At 38.1% G+C, this 23,622-nt stretch overlaps 1 protein-coding gene across 1 annotated transcript in view; it reads left to right on the plus strand.

Moving 5' to 3' along the window:
- The window catches only part of LOC140163025 (shootin-1-like), a 136,447-nt gene that overhangs the window by 104,437 nt on the left and 8,388 nt on the right, over nt 1-23,622 (plus strand). Inside the window, exons 9-12 of the mRNA XM_072186364.1 lie at nt 918-1,168; nt 3,004-3,065; nt 13,400-13,497; nt 18,368-18,400. Coding sequence (XP_072042465.1) covers nt 918-1,168; nt 3,004-3,065; nt 13,400-13,497; nt 18,368-18,400 — 444 coding nt within the window. The remainder of the gene's footprint in view (nt 1-917; nt 1,169-3,003; nt 3,066-13,399; nt 13,498-18,367; nt 18,401-23,622) is intronic.

The raw sequence follows: 23,622 nt of genomic DNA on the forward strand, positions 1-23,622 counted from the left end.
GCTATTTCATTCCAGTGCCTACAATGCATGTATTAGATCGCCGATGGTATTATTATCATGATTATTGGCGGAACTTCACTCTAGCTGGGATGTACAAACAAGACGTAAGAGGAATAGCGATATACACACAGCTTATATTCATGAAAGTTCATCTGTGTTTGTATAAATCATGATTTTGATTTAAACTTTTGATCCAAACACAAAGAATTAATTCCTACCTGGGAATTTTCAGATGGTACTCCATCTTTCATCAGCGAGTGAGTGACTATATCAGGTCATGATTTTCTTGACCTTTGACCTGATAACAGACTCGTAGACTCCTGAAAGTTTGAACTAGCCCCTGTCGTTGTTGAGAGATGGTTGGTTGGCTTTGATGTGAACTGCTTCTTTGACTCCACGTTGGAACCACCTGCTGTCTCTGTCGAGTATGCGGACTTTATCCAAGTCCACAAAATGTCCCGGAGACTCGATGTGAATGTAGTTTGAGACCTCTGATGCTGTACTACTGGGTCTCCAAGGACAAGACAGATAAGAAGGATATTACAGGTCCGGTATACTACATCCCGTGCCAGGGCAAAACTGTTACCGGTACCGGACAGTGCAAAGAAGCCTATATTGGCGAAACTGAACGCTCTCTGAAAACACGATTTAATGAACACAGGAGACCCAGTAGTACAGCATCAGATGTCTCAAACCATAATGCGTTTATAACGTGTTTACATTTTTGTCTTTAGTGGGCATGTGACAACATCCTTTTGAAAGGGCAGCCATATTGAAATCCAAGAGATGGCGGCCATGAGCTTGATGGAAAGAATGTTACCAATACTTTTCAGATTCCTGGATATCTCCTCCAATTCACAAGTTTAAAATCCTAGTAGTAGTATGAAATAACACTTAATAAAAATTGTTCTCAACAGGTTGATGAAGTGAATTCCAAACTTGAAGAAGCAAGCAGCGTAGAACATCTAGACTCACTGGAAACCAAACTCAGCATAGCCAAAGAAGAAAACGAATCTCTGGAACAAAAAGTTCATGAACTTGAAACAAAAACTAAGCAATTAGAATTTGAATTAGAAAAATCAACGAGAATGACAAGAATGACTCCTGTGCCTCCGCCTCCACCGCCGCCACCACCGCCACCTGCACCACCTCAGAGGAACCCATTAGAGTAAGTTTTCAAATATTCAAGAATTGTACGTTTTCATGACCATATTTGGAATTGGCATGAAAAATGCATTAAAATGAGTACAAACAAGCCCAGTGATTCTTGAGATAGCTCTCGATATTTTTAGGAAACATCTCAAAACTTGGACTTGGCTCCTGTGCCTCCACCTCCATCGCCGCCGCCACCTGCACCACCTCAGAGGAACCCATTAGAGTAAGTTAATGGTTTGCATGCTAGCCATAGGCTTCAACATAAAAAGTTTTTGAGATATTTTCTCAAATATCAAGAGCTACGTTAAGAATCATTGAACCAATAGGGTTGTTTGTACTAGGGTTGTTTGTACTCATTTTAATACATTTTTCATGCTGATTCCAAAATGGTAATGAATATGTACAATTCTGAATTTTAAAAAAATATTTGAAATTTGTCGTCTGCAGTCAACACCGGCCAGCTGTAACTTTCTCCAAGTTATTTTTTTCAAATGTTCAAGAATTGTACGTTTTCATTACCATACGAGGGGGTATCAAAAAGTTTTAGAAATCGCCCAGAAGTGAAAGAGCTATATCAATCAAATTTTGTCAGTGCAATCACTGGTCCTTATGTACATTATGGTCCAAAAATGGTCTCAAAGGTATGTTTACTTTTTTTACAGGTGGCACTAGATGCCAATAACCTGCTGCCCCAGTTACTGCGTATAAAACTGCAAGATTGAGAAAATTGAGGCAAGCAGCATTATTAAGATCCTGCTTTTGAAGGGTTGCAGTGCCTAGAAAATTGATGATGAAATGAAAGTTATCTTCGGTGGTGATTGTGATATGTCACTGTTGCTTTTTGGAAAAGGAATTTTATTTCATCACAGATTTTCTGGGCACTGTAACCCTTAAAATGGAACTTAATCATGCTGCATGCCTCAATTTTCTCCATTTTGCTGGTTATACGGTTACATAGGCAGGTAGTGACATCTAGCTCCTGTAAAAAAAGTAAAAATACTTATGAGACCATTTTGCACCATAGTGTACATAAGGACCAGTGATTGTACTGACAAAATTTCATTGATATAGCTCTTTCACTTCTGGGCGATTTCTAAAACTTTTGATACCCCCTCAGATTTAGAATCAGCATGAAAAATGCATTAAAATGAGTACCGGTACTAACAAGTTCAGTTGGTCTTGATATAGCTGTTGATATTTTTCGAAAACATCTCAAAACATGGGAATTTTTATGTTGCGCATATGACCAACATACAAAGCATTACAACTTTTCTGTATTCATAAACAAGCAACACTAAAATGAGCTTTTCCATGCTAACATATGTGTATGTAAGTGACTGTATTTTACTGGACTCAGTATAATACTGGGAAAAATGTTTTGACGTGACATGACCATAGACCAATACAGACTATTTTCCAACAGTCAAAAGCCCTGTGCATTGTATACCGTGAATTCTCGCATATTCATGAGGGCCGATCTTTCGATTGTGCTATGTCTAACAATCACGCCAGCGTTGTGTGCCTTCGCGTGTATCCGCTACAGCATTGCCTGTCTTCGTGTTTAAGCCAAAGACCGTAAAAATATGCAGTATGTGCGTTGGCGTTTTGCAAATGCTAAGACTTTGACTGTTTGGAGTTCATCTGTATTTCTTTCGTCCATGGTCATGACATCATACCGTGTAGGCCGCCATCTTGTTTGTCTGCTTTTGTTTTCTCCACTGACACTGGTTATTTGTGATGCAAAGTTTCCACCAGCTACAAGTTAGTGTCTTAAATTGACCATCCATCAGCTACAAAGTTATAGATCTGGTGCTTAATTTGATTGTATCTTGATTATTTCTTACACAGAGTTTTAAGAAGAATTATAGGAAATAAAAAAGGTCACACATCACCCGATGGCAAAATCAAAGGTAAGCGTAAAGCACATATTACAGGTATCATTGTAAAAATGACAATGACAGTCTGTCTCATCTCAATTTGAGAGTAATGCCATGTTGGATTTCATGGTGGCAGATTCGATTCCCGCGTGCTCACTAATCCTGTGTGGTGTATATGCGTAGATATATTGGCGACTGCATTCAAATCTGCCATTGCAAAATCCAACAATACTCTCAACTTGAGACAAGACACACTATAGTGTATGTACATGTAGGGGAAAGAAGAACCACACATCACACACTAGCACATTTAAACATGAATGTAAACATCGCATGCACATAGGCAGACAGGGTTCGCAGGTTTTTGCCGCAGGTGAAAAAAACCGCGGTTTTTGGCAAAAACAGTTTTTGCCGGCAAAAATGGCAAAAACTAAAAAAGTGATTTATAGTTCACTTTTTTCATCTCAAAACAAATTATTAAGTTACAAAAATATGTTCCCGAGTGTAACAAGGCCAGATTTTGTAATTATAAGCAATATATTAAGAAATTAAAGGCATGCGTTTTCATTGCTCAAGTGCATTTAACCGAAATGTGGCATGTATCAAATTCAAAACTTTTTCATTTCAAGGACTTGATGAGACAAAAATTATGTTGAATGATTTATTAAAAGTTGTGTGTTACTGTTTATGAGCTTTCTGTGCCACTTTTTAATATTTGAGTGACTATATGTGAGTTTTTGCCATTTTTTGCCATTTTTGCCGGTTTAAACCAGGCAAAAACTGGCAAAAACAGTTTTTGCCAGGTTTTGCCACTTTGCCGGCAAAAACAGATTTTTGCTGGCAAAAACCGAACCCTGTAGGCAGATAAGCCAAACACCGAGGGGGGCACTCAAATATGAGAGTGTACGCATGCGTGACCAAATTTTTTTTTTTTTTTTTCTAAACAAGTTTTCCTCTGTGAGCAAAATGACCCCCTAAGCAAGTTTTTAGCGCGCTTTCCCAAAATAATTTGACACCCTAAACAAGTTTTTGTCTAATTTTGACCCCCTAAACAAGTTTTTGTCTAAATTTGACCCACTTTACAAGTTTTGATGGATTTTGACAAATTTTTTGTAGGCCTACTAACTTGTCATTGAACACTAAAAGTCTACCTGGATATACCCCCCTCAGGTATACCATACCACTTTAAAATGACACGATGAATTCAGAGTGTAGGCCTACCATGAGGTCTTCAGATTCGTAGCTTGTTACATGAATCTGATTGGATTCTCGTTAAGTAGTTTTGTGAGAATATAAAATACCAATATACAGCGTAAAGCAGTATTCACATCGTAGTTGATTCCGAATTCGGCACCTAAAGTTGATTATCGTGTCCCGGTATCGTGTGCCCTTTTCATGCTTTCTACTGCAAATATAATTTCCTAATGTAATCCAGAGAAGGGGAACTCATAAATCTACCAGCAGAAGTAGTAAATAATGTGAGGAATCTATAAAGGTCCTGAAAATCTTTTTGAAATACATGATATTTTCGTCCCGGATTTTCGTCTCCCCGTTTGTCCACTGAACTATATACCCATAGTGACACTTTATACGAACGGGGAATTCCAGCACTGGAATAAACTTTTTTCGGAATCGGAGTTTCAGCAGATTTGAAAGCGGATTAAAATTGTACCCTAAATGCGTTACAAACGATTTTAAAACTACCCTTTTCATGAAAATAGCCGTTTTTACCCCTTAAGGGATCTAAAATGAGCGTTTATTGCGTTTCGACAGTATTTTTGTGGGACATGAGAGCACCTCAGACCTATCGAATTGCATTCTGAATACTGAAGCATGTCTTTCTGATATCAAATAATTTTCATTTTTAAAAATCACAATATAATACAAATTTTATGACAAATTATAAAAATTGATATTTTTCAAATTTTTGATATATAACAGTCCTCAAGTAAATTATATAAATCTAATGATATATTCTTAAAGTGTATGTAGCATGAAGGAAAAGCCGACGGTCAATTGAAAATTTTGACATTTCATATTGAAGATATGGATTTTTTTCCCCAAAAGACCTAATTTTTTTGGTGTTTTGGGAAAAAATCCATATCTTCAATACTGAAAAATCAAAATTTTCAATTGTGACAGTCCTTCTCGAAACGCTCGTAAAAGTCGGCAAATGTGATTTTGAGTTAGGCCTACAAATCAAAATGTTCATGAAAGTCATTTTTAAATGTTAAAGTGTGTCAAGTTCAACTAACCATAACTCCGCTTCCGGATATCGTAAGAAGTCAAATGATGCATCTTTTTAAAGCTTATGACATATAGGCCTACTTTCTAAATATGAAATTTAAAAAAATTGATCAGGACCGACTTTACACCTCCGTTTGTGGTGGACGGTCACATATATCAAAATGGCGTTTGCCGCAAAGCGCCTCATTTACTTTTATCAGGTCAGAATTACCAAAATGGTGTTTATTGCAACTCGCCTCATTTACTCATGTTGGTTCTTATTATTTATAAAGATTTAGTTCGAGTCCGAACTATTAATTTTAATGAAATTTTCACTTTGGGGGGTATGATGCTTCGTCGGAAGCTAAGGTAGTAAGGATCATCAAGTAATTGTCATTTTCAGTACAACTGAGTATAGAGCTATGCCACTCAGCTAAACCAGCTTTATCAATCGTGCATATAGTTTACAACTGCCTAGTATGACACAACGCAGTTCAAGCTTACGCTATCATGTACATAACTCCACGACAAAGCTGCCGAATTTGGCACTATGGAACTTCTCACTGTGACGAGTTCAAGCAGAAAAATGTCAAAATTGGCTTTACTACTCAATATCAACTCGATAACTCTCACCTGTGGATTACCTGTATGATGAACAAAAGTGATCCTTATTTTAGCTACAAATCATGGTAACAGTGTCAGTTTTTCACAAATTTCACTTTTTAACTCAACCCGTATTTTTTTTTTTTTTTTACCTCTCAAAATCGGGTTCTCGACGCATTGCATTGTGGGATATCTTACACATCACGAAACAAAATTCAAGTGATTTTTTTCGCATCCATGGGCAACAAGAATATGTCAGCTTTAACATAACACCCTACAATAATGTCATACGTACATTTTGGTGGAAATACGCACATATTTGGCCTAAATTTTGTGTTTTTAAGGTACTATACAGACGTTACACTTCCGGTCGCGGAAGGTTACTGTTCAGTGCCCCCACAAGATTAGACCGCGGAATCTTCACTTCAGCAGTTCAGTGCTGCGGCAAGAACTCGCCAGACAGTGTCTGCCATGTAACGGGCGTTTTGTAATTTTTATTTGCAATTGATCTCCAAGAAAATCATCACTTAAAGCGCAAGGGGAGGGGGGTGACTTTTAACATGCATATTAGGCCTACCCATTTCAAGATTTTGAAAAATTGTGACATAGGCATGTGTGAAGTTCGACTGACCATAACACCCGCTTCGAATATCGTAAGAAGTCAAATGATGCATCATTTTAAAGCTTATGATATATACTTTATAAATAGGAAATAAAACATTTTTGACCAGGGCCGACTTTACACTCTGTTTGTGCTGGACGGTCACAACACGCGCACAGTTGTGCCAGCCGAGAGCGGATGAGCGTCGTGCAGGGAAAGAGAGTAGCTCTCGGTGGACGCCGTAAAGTCGGCAAATGTGATTTTGAGTTAGGCCTACAAATCAAAATGTTCATGAAAGTCATTTTTAAATGTTAAAGTGTGTCAAGTTCAACTAACCATAACTCCGCTTCCGGATATCGTAAGAAGTCAAATGATGCATCTTTTTAAAGCTTATGACATATAGGCCTACTTTCTAAATATGAAATTTAAAAAAATTGATCAGGACCGACTTTACACTCTCGCTTTGTGGTGGACGGTCACATATATCAAAATGGCGTTTGCCGCATAAGCGCCTCATTTACTTTTATCAGGTCAGAATTACCAAAATGGTGTTATTGCAACTCGTATCATTTACTCATGTTGGTTCTTATTATTTATAAAGATTTAGTTCGAGTCCGAACTATTAATTTTAATGAAATTTTCACTTCTTTGGGGGGGGTATGATGCTTCGTCGGAAGCTAAGGTAGTAAGGATCATCAAGTAATTGTCATTTTCAGTACAACTGAGTATAGAGCTATGCCACTCAGCTAAACCAGCTTTATCAATCGTGCATATAGTTTACAACTGCCTAGTATGACACAACGCAGTTCAAGCTTACGCTATCATGTACATAACTCCACGACAAAGCTGCGAATTTGGCACTATGGAACTTCTCACTGTGACGAGTTCAAGCAGAAAAATGTCAAAATTGGCTTTACTACTCAATATCAACTCGATAACTCTCACCTGTGGATTACCTGTATGATGAACAAAAGTGATCCTTATTTTAGCTACAAATCATGGTAACAGTGTCAGTTTTTCACACATTTCACTTTTTTACCTCAACCCATATTTTTTGAAGCGTTTCACCTCTCAAAATCGGGTTCTCGACGCATTGCATTGTGGGATATCTTACACATCACGAAACAAAATTCAAGTGATTTTTTTCGCATCCATGGGCAACAAGAATATGTCAGCTTTAACATAACACCCTACAATAATGTCATACGTACATTTTGGTGGAAATACGCACATATTTGGCCTAAATTTTGTGTTTTTAAGGTACTATACAGACGTTACACTTCCGGTCGCGGAAGGTTACTGTTCAGTGCCCCCACAAGTTTCGACCGCGGAATCTTCACTTCAGCAGTTCAGTGCTGCGGCAAGAACTTCGCCAGACAGTGTCTGCCATGTAACGGCGTTTTGTAATTTTTATTTGCAATTGATCTCCAAGAAAATCATCACTTAAAGCGCAAGGGGGGGTGACTTTTAACATGCATATTAGGCCTACCCATTTCAAGATTTTGAAAAATTGTGACATAGGCATGTGTGAAGTTCGACTGACCATAACACCCGCTTCCGAATATCGTAAGAAGTCAAATGATGCATCATTTTAAAGCTTATGATATATACTTTATAAATATGAAATAAAAAATTTTTTACCAGGGCCGACTTTACACTCTGTTTGTGCTGGACGGGTCACATTGCACGATAATGGCTTTTTCGCGCATGACGTATAATGGTTTTATGAGCATTGTGACCGTCCTTCTCAAACGCTTCGTAAAGTCGGCAAATGTGATTTTGAGTTAGGCCTACAAATCAAAATGTTCATGAAAGTCATTTTTTTTGTTAAAGTGTGTCAAGTTCAACTAACCATAACTCCGCTTCCGGATATCGTAAGAAGTCAAATGATGCATCTTTTTAAAGCTTATGACATATAGGCCTACTTTCTAAATATGAAATTTAAAAAAATTGATCAGGACCGACTTTACACTCCGTTTGTGGTGGACGGTCACATATATCAAAATGGCGTTTGCCGCAAAGCGCCTCATTTACTTTTATCAGGTCAGAATTACCAAAATGGTGTTTATTGCAACTCGCCTCATTTACTCATGTTGGTTCTTATTATTTATAAAGATTTAGTTCGAGTCCGAACTATTAATTTTAATGAAATTTTCACTTCTTTGGGGGGGTATGATGCTTCGTCGGAAGCTAAGGTAGTAAGGATCATCAAGTAATTGTCATTTTCAGTACAACTGAGTATAGAGCTATGCCACTCAGCTAAACCAGCTTTATCAATCGTGCATATAGTTTACAACTGCCTAGTATGACACAACGCAGTTCAAGCTTACGCTATCATGTACATAACTCCACGACAAAGCTGCCGAATTTGGCACTATGGAACTTCTCACTGTGACGAGTTCAAGCAGAAAAATGTCAAAAATTGGCTTTACTACTCAATATCAACTCGATAACTCTCACCTGTGGATTACCTGTATGATGAACAAAAGTGATCCTTATTTTAGCTACAAATCATGGTAACAGTGTCAGTTTTTCACAAATTTCACTTTTTAACTCAACCCGTATTTTTTGAAGCGTTTCACCTCTCAAAATCGGGTACTAGAAGAATTGCATTGTGGGATATCTTACACATCACGAAACAAAATTCAAGTGATTTTTTTCGCATCCATGGGCAACAAGAATATGTCAGCTTTAACATAACACCCTACAATGATGTCATACGTACATTTTGGTGGAAATACGCACATATTTGGCCTAAATTTTGTGTTTTTAAGGTACTATACAGACGTTACACTTCCGGTCGCGGAAGGTTACTGTTCAGTGCCCCACAAGGGTAGACGGCGGAATCTTCACTTCAGCAGTTCAGTGCTGCGGCAAGAACTCGCCAGACAGTGTCTGCCATGTAACGGGCGTTTTGTAATTTTTATTTGCAATTGATCTCCAAGAAAATCATCACTTAAAGCGCAAGGGGGGGGGGGGTGACTTTTAACATGCATATTAGGCCTACCCATTTCAAGATTTTGAAAAATTGTGACATAGGCATGTGTGAAGTTCGACTGACCATAACACCCGCTTCCGAATATCGTAAGAAGTCAAATGATGCATCATTTTAAAGCTTATGATATATACTTTATAAATATGAAATAAATAAAAAATTTTGACCAGGGCCGACTTTACACTCTGTTTGTGCTGGACGGTCACATTGCACGATAATGGCTTTTCGCGCATGCGTATAATGGTTTTATGAGCATTGTGACCGTCCTTCTCAAACGCCAGTAAAAGTCGGCAAATGTGATTTTGAGTTAGGCCTACAAATCAAAATGTTCATGAAAGTCATTTTTAAATGTTAAAGTGTGTCAAGTTCAACTAACCATAACTCCGCTTCCGGATATCGTAAGAAGTCAAATGATGCATCTTTTTAAAGCTTATGACATATAGGCCTACTTTCTAAATATGAAATTTAAAAAATTGATCAGGACCGACTTTAAACTCAGTTTGTGGTTGATGGTAACATATATCAAAATGGCGTTTGCAGCAAAGCGCCTCATTTACTTTTATCAGGTCAGAATTACCAAAATGGTGTTTATTGCAACTCGCCTCATTTACTCATGTTGGTTCTTATTATTTATAAAGATTTAGTTCGAGTCCGAACTATTAATTTTAATGAAATTTTCACTTCTTTGGGGGGGTATGATGCTTCGTCGGAAGCTAAGGTAGTAAGGATCATCAAGTAATTGTCATTTTCAGTACAACTGAGTATAGAGCTATGCCACTCAGCTAAACCAGCTTTATCAATCGTGCATATAGTTTACAACTGCCTAGTATGACACAACGCAGTTCAAGCTTACGCTATCATGTACATAACTCCACGACAAAGCTGCCGAATTTGGCACTATGGAACTTCTCACTGTGACGAGTTCAAGCAGAAAAATGTCAAAAATTGGCTTTACTACTCAATATCAACTCGATAACTCTCACCTGTGGATTACCTGTATGATGAACAAAAGTGATCCTTATTTTAGCTACAAATCATGGTAACAGTGTCAGTTTTTCACAAATTTCACTTTTTTAACTCAACCCATTATTTTTGAGCGTTTCACCTCTCAAAATCGGGTTCTCGACGCATTGCATTGTGGGATATCTTACATCATCACGAAACAAAACTCAAGTGATTTTTTTTCGCATCCATGGGCAACAAGAATATGTCAGCTTTAACATAACACCCTACAATGATGTCATACGTACATTTTGGTGGAAATACGCACATATTTGGCCTAAATTTTGTGTTTTTAAGGTACTATACAGGCGTTACACTTCCGGTCGCGGAAGGTTACTGTTCAGTGCCCCCACAAGTTTAGACCGCGAATCTTCACTTCAGCAGTTCAGTGCTGCGGCAAGAACTCGCCAGACAGTGTCTGCCATGTAACGGCGTTTTGTAATTTTTATTTGCAATTGATCTCCAAGAAAATCATCACTTAAAGCGCAAGGGGGGGTGACTTTTAACATGCATATTAGGCCTACCCATTTCAAGATTTTGAAAAATTGTGACATAGGCATGTGTGAAGTTCGACTGACCATAACACCCGCTTCCGAATATCGTAAGAAGTCAAATGATGCATCATTTTAAAGCTTATGATATATACTTTATAAATATGAAATAAAAAAATTTTGACCAGGGCCGACTTTACACTCTGTTTGTGCTGGACGGTCACATTGCACGATATAATGGCTTTTCGGCGCATGCGTATAATGGTTTTATGAGCATTGTGACCGTCCTTCTCAAACGCTTCGTAAAGTCGGCAAATGTGATTTTGAGTTAGGCCTACAAATCAAAATGTTCATGAAAGTCATTTTAAATGTTAAAGTGTGTCAAGTTCAACTAACCATAACTCCGCTTCCGGATATCGTAAGAAGTCAAATGATGCATCTTTTTAAAGCTTATGACATATAGGCCTACTTTCTAAATATGAAATTTAAAAAAATTGATCAGGACCGACTTTAAACTCCGTTTGTGGTGGACGGTCACATATATCAAAATGGCGCTTTGCCGCAAAGCGCCTCATTTACTTTTATCAGGTCAGAATTACCAAAATGGTGTTTATTGCAACTCGCCTCATTTACTCATGTTGGTTCTTATTATTTATAAAGATTTAGTTCGAGTCCGAACTATTAATTTTAATGAAATTTTCACTTCTTTGGGGGGTATGATGCTTCGTCGGAAGCTAAGGTAGTAAGGATCATCAAGTAATTGTCATTTTCAGTACAACTGAGTATAGAGCTATGCCACTCAGCTAAACCAGCTTTATCAATCGTGCATATAGTTTACAACTGCCTAGTATGACACAACGCAGTTCAAGCTTACGCTATCATGTACATAACTCCACGACAAAGCTGCCGAATTTGGCACTATGGAACTTCTCACTGTGACGAGTTCAAGCAGAAAAATGTCAAAAATTGGCTTTACTACTCAATATCAACTCGATAACTCTCACCTGTGGATTACCTGTATGATGAACAAAAGTGATCCTTATTTTAGCTACAAATCATGGTAACAGTGTCAGTTTTTCACAAATTTCACTTTTTTAACTCAACCCGTATTTTTTGAAGCGTTTCACCTCTCAAAATCGGGTTCTCGACGCATTGCATTGTGGGATATCTTACACATCACGAAACAAAATTCAAGTGATTTTTTTCGCATCCATGGGCAACAAGAATATGTCAGCTTTAACATAACACCCTACAATGATGTCATACGTACATTTTGGTGGAAATACGCACATATTTGGCCTAAATTTTGTGTTTTTAAGGTACTATACAGGCGTTACACTTCCGGTCGCGGAAGGTTACTGTTCAGTGCCCCCACAAGTTTAGACCGGAATCTTCACTTCAGCAGTTCAGTGCTGCGGCAAGAACTCGCCAGACAGTGTCTGCCATGTAACGTATGCGTTTTGTAATTTTTATTTGCAATTGATCTCCAAGAAAATCATCACTTAAAGCGCAAGGGGGGGCTGACTTTTAACATGCATATTAGGCCTACCCATTTCAAGATTTTGAAAAATTGTGACATAGGCATGTGTGAAGTTCGACTGACCATAACACCCGCTTCCGAATATCGTAAGAAGTCAAATGATGCATCATTTTAAAGCTTATGATATATACTTTATAAATATGAAATAAAAAAATTTTGACCAGGGCCGACTTTACACTCTGTTTGTGCTGGACGGTCACAATTGATCGTCGGCTTTTCATCCCACCTACATACACTTTAAGTATAAATCATCAGATTTATAAAGTTTACTTCAAGTACTGTTAAATATCAAAAATATCAATTTTAATGATTTGCCATAAAATGTGTATTAAATTGCAATTTCAAAAAATCAAAATTATTTGATATCAGAATGACATTCTTCGTATTCAGAATGCAATTCGATATGTCTGATGTGCTCTAATGTCCCAAAATAAATACTGTCCAAACGTTCATACCCCAGCCCTTAACGCGTCACACGCGTAACGTGCCCAACCAAAAAAAAAGACCCCTTTTCACGCGTTTTTTGGTCATGCATGCTCACATCATTATATTTGAGTGGCCCCCCGGGGCCAAACAAAACATAAACTATGGCAATACCTGCCTGTGCTGGGACTTGAACCCCAGACCTTTTGATAGCGAGTCCTATGCACAAACTAAATGTTAGTGTACTTCACAACACTTTTGTCCTTATACCATATTAGGGCAACCATTTACCATATACATTCACGTACTCTTAACCTACAGCAGAAAAGTACTGCACATTTTGGCCATATTAGGCACCCAGGGTACATTTACCATGATATTATAGGTGCATCCTATAACCATATTAGGGTACCTTGTTACCATATAAGGGCCACACTACAGAACTCCACTTGCTCATTCATCCTTTTATTTCTTGGTTTCCCACAGCTGCAGATCCCAACCAGAAAGTATATGAAGCCACAATAGATGAAATGATGAAGCGAATCAAATCAGGAAAAGTACAACTCAAACCAGTAGAAACACAGGTAAGCTTAAACCCTCTCCACTGGGTGTCAACTGCAGACAACTGGTCCAACATTTTCTATAAAAAATTTAAGAATTGTACAGTTTCATGACTATATTTGGAATCGGCATGAAAAATGCAATAAAGTGAGTACAAACAAGCCTAGTATTGGTTCAGTGGTTTTTGAGATAGCTTTTGATATTTTGAGAAAATATTTCAAAACTTTTGTTGAAGCCTATATGGCCAGCATGCAAAGAATAACATGAAAAAAGAAAAAAAAAAGTGGTTTTTTTTTGGTGTTTTTTGTTATTCAAAGTAAAACTGGCTGGAAATAAGAATAATATGTGACACGATCTGGTCCATGGGGGCCAAAGGAGGCATTTTTGAAAATTGAGTTACTATAATTATTACTTTATACTTGCAATAGGCTATCATTTACTGAAAAACACCAAAGGCCTAGCATAGTTGGTTCTAAAGTTATGAAGTTTTTTGATGTCTATTTTCTTATGTATTTTATTGTTTTTACTCCATATTTCTACCTCTATCTCAGTTTCAAATTTGCCGCCTTTGGCCCCCATGGACCAGCCATCGCGTCACATAATGTAAATTTGGAATTTTTTGTAACGACTTATGAATAATAGCAGCTTCTAAACTGGGTGGGTAGTTTTTGTGCAAGGTGAATAATAGCTTTATTAACTTGCAATGCAAGTAGAGGGAACGTCGCTCAAACACAAATGTGTCACCACATAATGGTTCAAATTGCCGTGTACACAATTAGCCTACGCTTTAAATTCATAAGATTAAAAAGTTAATCTATTTTATTGCAATGAGGAACAGATCCAAGCTTAGATTAAGTCTTAAATAGATTAAAAATTGAAGTAATCTGGATTAGATTAACTTTTTTTTAATCTTATAGATTGAAATTCAAATTCATACAATTCACTTTTTAAACTTCACTCACTCACTCATCAGGCTGTTTCACCCACTGCTGTGTGAAGCCCTCCTCCAGCATTTTCCATCTCCTTCTGTTCCTAGCCGCTGATTCCCAAGCTGTTGTACTCATGAAGGTGGTGATGTCATCTCTCCATCGTCTTTTTTGCCTTCCTCTTCTCCTCTTTCCAGTCCTTGGCTGCCATTCTGTAAGTCTCTTCGTCCACCTGTTATCGTCAGTTCTTGATAAGTGACCTGCCCATCTCCATTTTGTTTCTTTAATCTTTTGCAAGATGTCTTTGACTTGGGTTACTTTTCTGATGTCTGTATGTCTGACTCTATCACGCAATGAGAGGTGGAGCATTTTCCTTTCCATAGCTCTCTGTGCTGTTACCAATTTCTGTTCCATTTCTTTTGTTGTTGACCAAGTCTCTGCACCATAGGTCATAGTTGTTAGCACACACTGGTCATAAACTCTTTGCCTCAGTGACAGTGGTATGTTTTTATCTGTCAACAGTTCTTTATGCATACCAAAGCATCTCCAACCTGCCTTTACACGGATTAGGATCTCTTCAGCTGTGTTGGTATCCATTCTCAAGGTCTGTCCTAGGTACTTATAGTTGTCAACTTTCTTGATCTGGTGATTTGCTATTGTGATTGTTTCTTTTGTCTCAAAGTTTGTCATAAACTGTGTTTTTCCTTTGTGCATTTGTAGTCCCACATGTATACTTTCTTTGCACAAGCTGTTCAGTTGGTCTTCCATATCCTTCACCGATGTTGTTGTTAGTGCAACGTCATCTGCAAATCTAAGATCTGTTAACATCTCCCGTCGATGTTGATTCCTTTTCTCTCTAGGTTAGACTTTTTGAAAACCTCTTCCAGTGCTGCTGTGAAAATCTTTGGTGATAATGTATCTCCCTGTCTCACTCCTCTCTCTATTCTCACCTCCTTGGAAACATCATTATCTATGTGTATTTTGGCGATGGCATCTGTGTATATATCTTCTAGGATGCAGATGTAGTTTTCGTTTATTCCGCTCTTCCTCAGTGCATCAAACATATCCGTATGCTCTATGGAGTCAAATGCTTTCTGGTAATCTATAAAACCAAGACATAAATCAAGCTGGTATTCATTTGATTTTTCAATCAGTTGATTTATCGCCTGTAGGTGATCTGTGGTTGAGAATCTTCCCCTAAAACCGGCTTGCTCTCTGGGTTGATTTTGGTCTAATGTAGCTTTTAATCTGCTTTGGATGATTTTTGTGAATATCTTGTATACATGAGAAAGAAGGCTGATTGGCGGTAGTTTTGATATCTGCCTTGTCCTCCTTTTTGTGAAGTAAAATAATTTTAGCTTCTTTCCATTTCTTTGGTATCTTCTTTGTTTCCAGTATTTGATTGTAAAGTTTTGTTAGCTGTAGTATAGCCTCTTCTCCCCCGGCTTTGATTATGTCACTTGTAACATCATCAATGCCTGGTGCCTTGTTGTCCTTCATTTGTCTTAAGGCCTCTTCTACCTCATTGTGTAGAATTGGAGGTACCTCTGTTGTTTCAACGCTTGTATTGGTGTCTTTTGGTTTGCCTTCCTCTTGAGTTTTTGTTGAAGTATACAGGTCTTGGTAGAACTCTGCACATATTCGCAGAATTTCTGACCTGTCTGATGTAACAGTTCCATCTTTGTGCTTTAATTTATTAATTCTTGACTTTTTGCGGTCTTGTTTTATGATAGTTTTCGGCCTTTTCCACTTTGCAAAATCTTGAGTATGCTTGCATGTTTTCTCTTTCTTGTTCGTTGTCTTCTCTTCTTCCTTACTGTTTTAACAATTTCAGCATATTCGATCTTCTCAGCTCTTGATTTGGTTGTTATTTTTCTCAGAGCTTTCCTTCTTGTATCGAGGTCTTCAATTGCTTTATCCTCCTCAGATTTGCTTTCATCCTCTTTCTTTGATGGTGCTATACTTGCTGCTTCCTCTAACAATGATGTAGTTAGGTGGTCGCATCTAGTATCCATATCTATGTCCTGTATCTCCAGACCATAAGCGGTTCTTCAACTTCAGTTGGAATTCCTCTTTCCTCTCTTTCAACTTTAGAATGTCAATTCTTTTCTTCTTTTTATTATTGATGAATTTAAGCCTTGCAAGCTTAGTGTTGATGCAAATTGTTGCCCTGACCATTCTATGGTCACTAGCAATGTCTACCTTGGTGATAACTTCACAGTTATTCACAATTCCTTTTTGGCTGCATAATATAAAATCTATCTGGTTCCTGGTTACTCCATTTGGACTTTCCCATGTCCAGTACCTCTTTTTGTCTTTTTTGAAGAATGTATTGGCTATTATGAGTTTCTGTTCTGCAGCAAACTCAAGGAGCATTTCTCCTCGCCTATTCCTTTCGCCCACTCCAAATTTGCCCAAGATTGATTCTTCTCCATTTTTACATTCTCCAACCTTGGCGTTGAGATCACCCATAACAATGGTGTATTTGCCTTTGTTGTCTTTAATGGCTTTATCAATGTCTTCATAGAACTCCTCTACTTCTCGTCTTCATAGTCAGTGGTAGGGCGTAAACCTGTATTACGCACATCTGGTCCTTTCTGGCAAGCTGAATATTCAAAGCTACCACCCTGTTTGAATAGCTTTTAATTTCCTTTATATAATCTTTGAAATTGGGGTGGATGAGGAAACCCACTCCTCTTGCATTTACGTTGTCCTCTGTTTTGCCATGGTTGAAAAACCATGCGCCTCCCTTTAGTTGTGTTAGTCCTTCGCCTTCCCGTCTTGTTTCTGCCAGACCAATAACATTCCACTTGAAACCCTCTAGATCTTCCATTAGGTTCTCCAGCTTTTCTTCATCTTTCAACGTTCTCACATTATATGTACACAGGTGAATTGTAGTCAGTTTTCCAGTTTCCATACTCCCTTCTACCTCACAGCTTCCTTTCGGCTTTGACTGTACGGTTTCATCCGAAGCCTGCGCTCCTGAGCGGTCCCTGGATCTGTTGCTACAATTTCGTTGCCCATTTCGCCATGGGCTTTACGGCCTCTCTTGTCATACTTATCCATAATGCTTGAAGGGTATTTTGCCTTAAATCGACGCGCTGGCAGGGCGTGGTGTCGATTGAGGTTTCTGTCATTCTCCTTCTTCTGTGGACAATCCTGGAGACTTAGGCTGGTGTTATTGAAAATGTCCTACAGCTGACAATACTCTGTGACTTTCCAAACTGCTCCAACAGCCTTTCAGGTCACAGAATATTGCCCCCAGAGCCCCGTCTGTTAACTCTACCGCAAGGCAAAGCCATAACAGGTGGTGCGCGATTGACATGCAATCTTCGTGAACGTGGGGGTTGGTAACTACAGAGAGGCGATTAGGAACAGGAGGACTGATGGAAATGCCTCTTGTGCCTACAACCTTAGCAAGCAAGTTTTTTAAACTTAGCATGGATTAAAATATCCAAGACTTTTATCCAAAGTAAAAAAAAATTTTAAATGAATCTAATGGATTAGTTTAAAAACTGGTAATCTAATTAGCTCAATTTTAATCTATTAGATTAAGAATTTTTAATCTTAGCTTGGATTTGTCCCTACAATCTAATTTAACTTTTTCATCTTAGGAATTTAGAGAGTATACCATTTCTAATTATTAAACTTAGGAACCCATGCTGCAAAGGACCATGCAGGATGTCACCAGTGGGAAATGCAGGGGGCATAGGGTGCTACCACCCTCCCTCAAATCTACAAATTTTGCATGTTTCTTACATTTTGCTGTCACAAAGACTTTGCACAAGTCTAAGCATCCAAAATGTTGAGTATTGGGTATGAGTTTGCTCATAATTTGAAAACAAAATGTTCACCAGAAATCGAAAATATCATGGCCGCCATCATCATGGTAACCATGGTGATTTCATAGGTAACCATGGTGATTTCTTAGGTAACCATGGTGATTTTGTTATGGTTTCATTTCCAGTGGAAAGCAGAATATGCAGATGGTAACAAAGAGGTAACCAGGATGTAATTAGCATATTTGCATAACAATGAGCTAATTAACATATTGTGCAATGTATGCACTAAAAAAAGAGAGGTTTCAACTTAGAATGCTTTTTGTCCCTATATGGAACTCTCAATTAAAATGGTTATAAAAAAAGGTTCTTTGTTCTCCAAGGAACTGAAAATAGTTCTTTACAGAACTCTTTGGCACTTTATAGAACCATTTTTGAGAAGGGTTCAGTATAGAGGACATAAATTAATCTAGGCTAAACCTTTATTTGTTAGAGTGTAGTATTTCACTAACACCGCAATGAAGCAATGGCTATTCTAGTTGAAATCCATACACCCCCTATGGAACACATGATCTTGATCTTCCACACAAGGTATAGATATCACCTATTCAGATAATCCCTATTTGTAATTCACACTCCCTGTGTGGAATATTAAGGTAAAGTCTTCCATAGGGGGTGTATGGATTTCAACTGGAATAGTTTATTTTCACCATTAACACAATAATGAGGCAATACTTACAAAAAGGATATTTTATATTGAGGGTTGAAAGCCTCAACTTATAATCACCTGCTCCCACAAAATGAACATAAAATTTTAAATGACCTACATATAGTCATGTAGTAAATTATATCTTCGGCAGGATAAATTGAAATTTTTACCCGCATGATAAGTTGAACTTTTCCATTAAAATCTGCACAAAGCAGGGACTGTCTTGTGCAATTTGCAGGAGAGCATTAAATAGCTCTTCTGGAGCCTTCAAGGAGAGCTGTTTAGGGGATTTACAATAGAATATAAGGAGAAACTTGTCAACCAAGGAGAATAAATATCTGTCAATAACAGATTTAAGGAGAGCAGTTAGAGCGATTGCTCTTGCTCTCCTCAGTAGGCAGTCCCTGAGAAACCCTGAACATTTCTGAATGAGACTCAATTGCTCATACATAATCCACACAAGCCTAATGTCCACTGCATACTTTTTATTCGACTTCGAATATTCCATGCAACATGTCTCTGTTATTTAATCTATTTCCATTCTATGTTCAGTCATGTTTTATTTTGTTCATGTAAAATCGATAATATATATCCAACAGATATTTGACATCAAAATATAATTCATTATCAAGAAAGATTCATTAGAAGACAAAAAATGAATTGAAGTAGAATGACAAGTGAATGCTTGTTGCATGATTATTCTGCATCAACTATTTAGAGTATGTAGGGGAGTGTTTGCCCTAGGGGCAGGTTCGCCCACCGTGCGAATACTCCCCGCTCTCCCCTACTTAGCACATACAAAAGGATCTTGTACTGGGTACGTGTACTTGAAGATCACACTGTAGAAAAGCCACATGCTCACTCCAATCTAACACTCATAGAGACACGTATATATATATATGCTTTTAATATAGGATCCACAAATAATAAGTTCCCCCCAACACTTTGTGTTCGGTTGATCACAATGGCTCGCTATGTAGGAAAATATGCAGTTTTAAAAGTTGCATCTGAGTCCATAGGCATCAACTCTCAAACAATACATTAGGCCAAGCCTATTCATGTAACGCAGGTGCAACTTTTAAAACAGCCTCTTTTTCACATAATTAGCCATTGTGACTGAACACAATAATGTGTCATGCTATAGAGCAATGGGGCTTAATAATATTGTTTTTTCCGGATTCATTTACAATTTTATGGTTTGATATTAATTCATAAAATTTGTAAAAGTACAAAAATTCAAACGTCATTTTTTTTTAATACAAAGAAGTGACATTTCTTGTTTAAGAAATAATTCTCCGAAGAAGTGATAATGTAACTGGATTAACTATCATAGCAATAGGTTTAAACAATTTTGAAATATATCGCACTGCACTAGTACGTTCACGCTGTACCTCTACATTGAATCATATAAGTCAAAGAACAGGGATAAAGACCTGGAACATAATTCTATAGAATATTCACATCCTGCTGACTTGCACCTGTAAGATTAGTATCTTTGAAAGGTGCGGTATTGTATTCAATCTATGATTGCAGACATACGCAAGTGATAAGTGCAACCTGCTTGTAGTGCAGGGTGATATATTCAAAAATTAAATATTGCTATGGTAGTTAATCCTGTTATTACATCATCACTTCTACAGCAAATTATTTCTTCAACTTTATCAGCATGAGCATTACATAGGCATGCAGCATGTATAGTTATAGACACAATGCATAATACAGATCACTAACACGTATGCACACCCCGGGGGTTCACTTGGGATATTATTTGGTACGCATGCTCAGCACAAAAAGCATCAAAAAGGGTCTAATTTAATACTTTTAAAGGGCAATCTTCAACGTTTAGGATTGTAATTTTGACCAGTCTTCGATGTTAAGGGTCACTTATTAACAGTGATGATTCTGGAGATGGTACTCAGGCAGGCCCGAACGCAGGATTTCATTTGGGGGGGTGCTGATTTTGAAAAAGTGGACCTTTTTTTCCAAATTTTGTGAAAAGTGGACATTCTTCCTAAAATTTGGACCTTTTTTGTCCAAAAAGCCTAAAACCCTGATTTTTTGGCTCACTACGCTTTCAAAATTCTGAAATTTTTGGACTTTTGTATACTTTTCCAAATTTGGGGGTGCGTCGCACTTCGCACCCTCCTAAATGCACGGGCCTGTACTCAGGTACACAAGCAATAAACCAAAACAAAGAAAATTTTCTAATATCTTGCGCCGATAAGGGGTGAAATTTGCCTCCACTGAAAACTGTAACAAATCATGGGTACCATTTTAGGATGTGAGTGAACACTTCCCCAACAACCCCCACCCACACACACACATTATGGCAACCTGTCTCCAAGGTCAACTAAATAAACAGATCACATCATATTGTAAAGTGAAAATGCACAAACTTTTAAGGCTGAGGTAACGTAATGGGCTATTCTATTTGAAATTTACACTCTTCTTTGGAAGATTTAAGAACAGTCTTCCATGGGGGAGTATGTTTTTCAAACAGAATTGGCTTAGGTTCTTTATCTTCATTTTGAAACCCATACTCCCCTTGTATATGGCTTTGGCTCATAATATCTTCTATATTTGGAGGAGTATTTCAAATGGAAATTACGCAATTATCTGTTATTTTGAAACCCATATTTTAGCTAAATCTTCCACAGGGGGAGTGTGGATTTCAAATGGAATAGCTCATTACGTTACCTCAGCCTTAAACAAAGTGTGCATTTTCACCTTACAAAAAGAATAACAAAATGCTATATTAGGATACCCTTTTACTATATTAGGGCACCCTTTTACCATGCCATTCATTTATCTAATTAATCTAATCCATTACTAACATAAATAATATAATCACTAGCGGGAGACCCGCGCTTCGCGCGGGTCCCCGCTAGTTGAGTAAACGGGAGCGGTTAGTAAACGGGAGTAAACGGTGATGATAATCATGCTGTCTTGGTGTAGATTATTCATCCAGTAATAAATCAGATGTTGATAATCATGTTAGCTCCTGTCATATAAGAAGCTAAACTTTTATTTAAGTAAATATCCAGATCTGTGATAATGTTGTTATACTCACTCAATCCCTCAGACTTATTTTGCAAATCTGTCACCCAATGACCCCTTTTTTCACCAGCTTACACCCAATGACCCCTTTTTTAAATAGAAATTTACACCAAATCTGCAAATATTTTAGGCGCTTGGCACATTGTGAACAAATTTAACATTTTTGTAGCAATTTCAGTTTCAAAAGGCAAATTTTCAAAAACGCGTTGCCCAGAAAGTTATATTTTACGGTTAATGGCACGGAATTTTAGCGTTCACACACCTTTTCTTGGAGGCCCCCACTGAAAGACCCCCTTTTTGACCATAAGCGCCTGCGATAGACCCCTAGTGTCATACTCTGGCAGGGACAGGTATGTTACTTTCATATTCGAGTGCCCCCCCCCCGGCGCACCCTCCATCAGACACCCTCCCTCCGCGTATTGATAAGAAGCTTGTTTTGGACATCCGATAACAACTATTATAGTGTCAAACTGGTCGCGAAATAGCTTCAATTTGGTCTTTATTTTGAATTTTTTTCAAATAGGGCCTACTCAGGGGCCACACCCCTGGGTATTAAGAAGTGTCCGTTTTGCTTCTGCTTCGGACAGCTGTACACTTACGTTTTAAACGATGATAACAACATTAGTGTCAAAACGGTGCTTCAATTGAGCCTTTATTTTGATTTTTTTTTCAAATACTCAGCCCCCCCTTTGATACCCGCTGCGTATAAAGAAGTGTCCGTTTTGGCTTCTGTTTTGGACACCTGTACACTTTAAAGCAATGACAAAACAAAAATGGTCCCGAAATGGCTTCAATTAGGCCTAGGCCTTTATTTTGATCAAGTGTTCAATTCTGAGTGGACACCACCCCCCTCGTGCCCTCCTCAGACCATCAGACAACCCTCTGCGGCGTGCGACCTATAAACCCAGACGCAGTACGTGTCAGGGTGCGTGACTCGCCACTAATTGACGCGTTTTTGGTCATGACCTGAGCCGTAAGGTTATTGACCTCAACGGCCTAGCAACCGACCATTTTTTTTGTTATTTCCATAGTGATTGAATAGTTTTGCAAAAATGAGCGTCAGATGGTTTAATGGCAATATGTACCCGATCAATGTACGAATAAATCAGAGCTGAAAGTGAAATCATCTGTGAGTTTATTCGCGAACAAGATTTAGTGACTTCCTTTTATTTATATAGATATGTCATGTTAAAGGTCACAAAAAGAATGGGTTATTCCAGTTGAAATCCATACACCCCCTATAGAAGACATTGCCTTAATCTCCTCCCACACAGGGACTGGGAATTTCAAATGGGGTTACATAAATGGATGATTCCATTTGAAATTATCACCCCCTGTGTGGGAGATTAAGGTCAAGTCTTTCATATGAGGTGTATGGATTTCGACTGGAATAGCCCCGGATCCTTGGCTTGGCTAAACATCAAACAAAATGTTGGAGTTGCATCAAACTGGCTGTGGTAATCCCAGGTTCTATCCTGGGGTGCGCTTCGTGGAGTTTTTCTTCTTCCTCCTATTTTTACCCTTCCCTCCATCCTATCATAACTTCATGCCTGCCTGGGCAGTGTTTTCTCACTATTTTTCTCCCCCGTCCTGTGATACCCAACCTGGTACCGTAAAATGGGGTAACTTTGGGCACTTTTCAGAGTTTTTAAATCACTGCTTCTAAACAAAACCCAT

The sequence above is a fragment of the Amphiura filiformis genome, chromosome 10, assembly GCF_039555335.1.
Source record: "Amphiura filiformis chromosome 10, Afil_fr2py, whole genome shotgun sequence".
NCBI lineage: Eukaryota > Metazoa > Echinodermata > Ophiuroidea > Amphilepidida > Amphiuridae > Amphiura > Amphiura filiformis.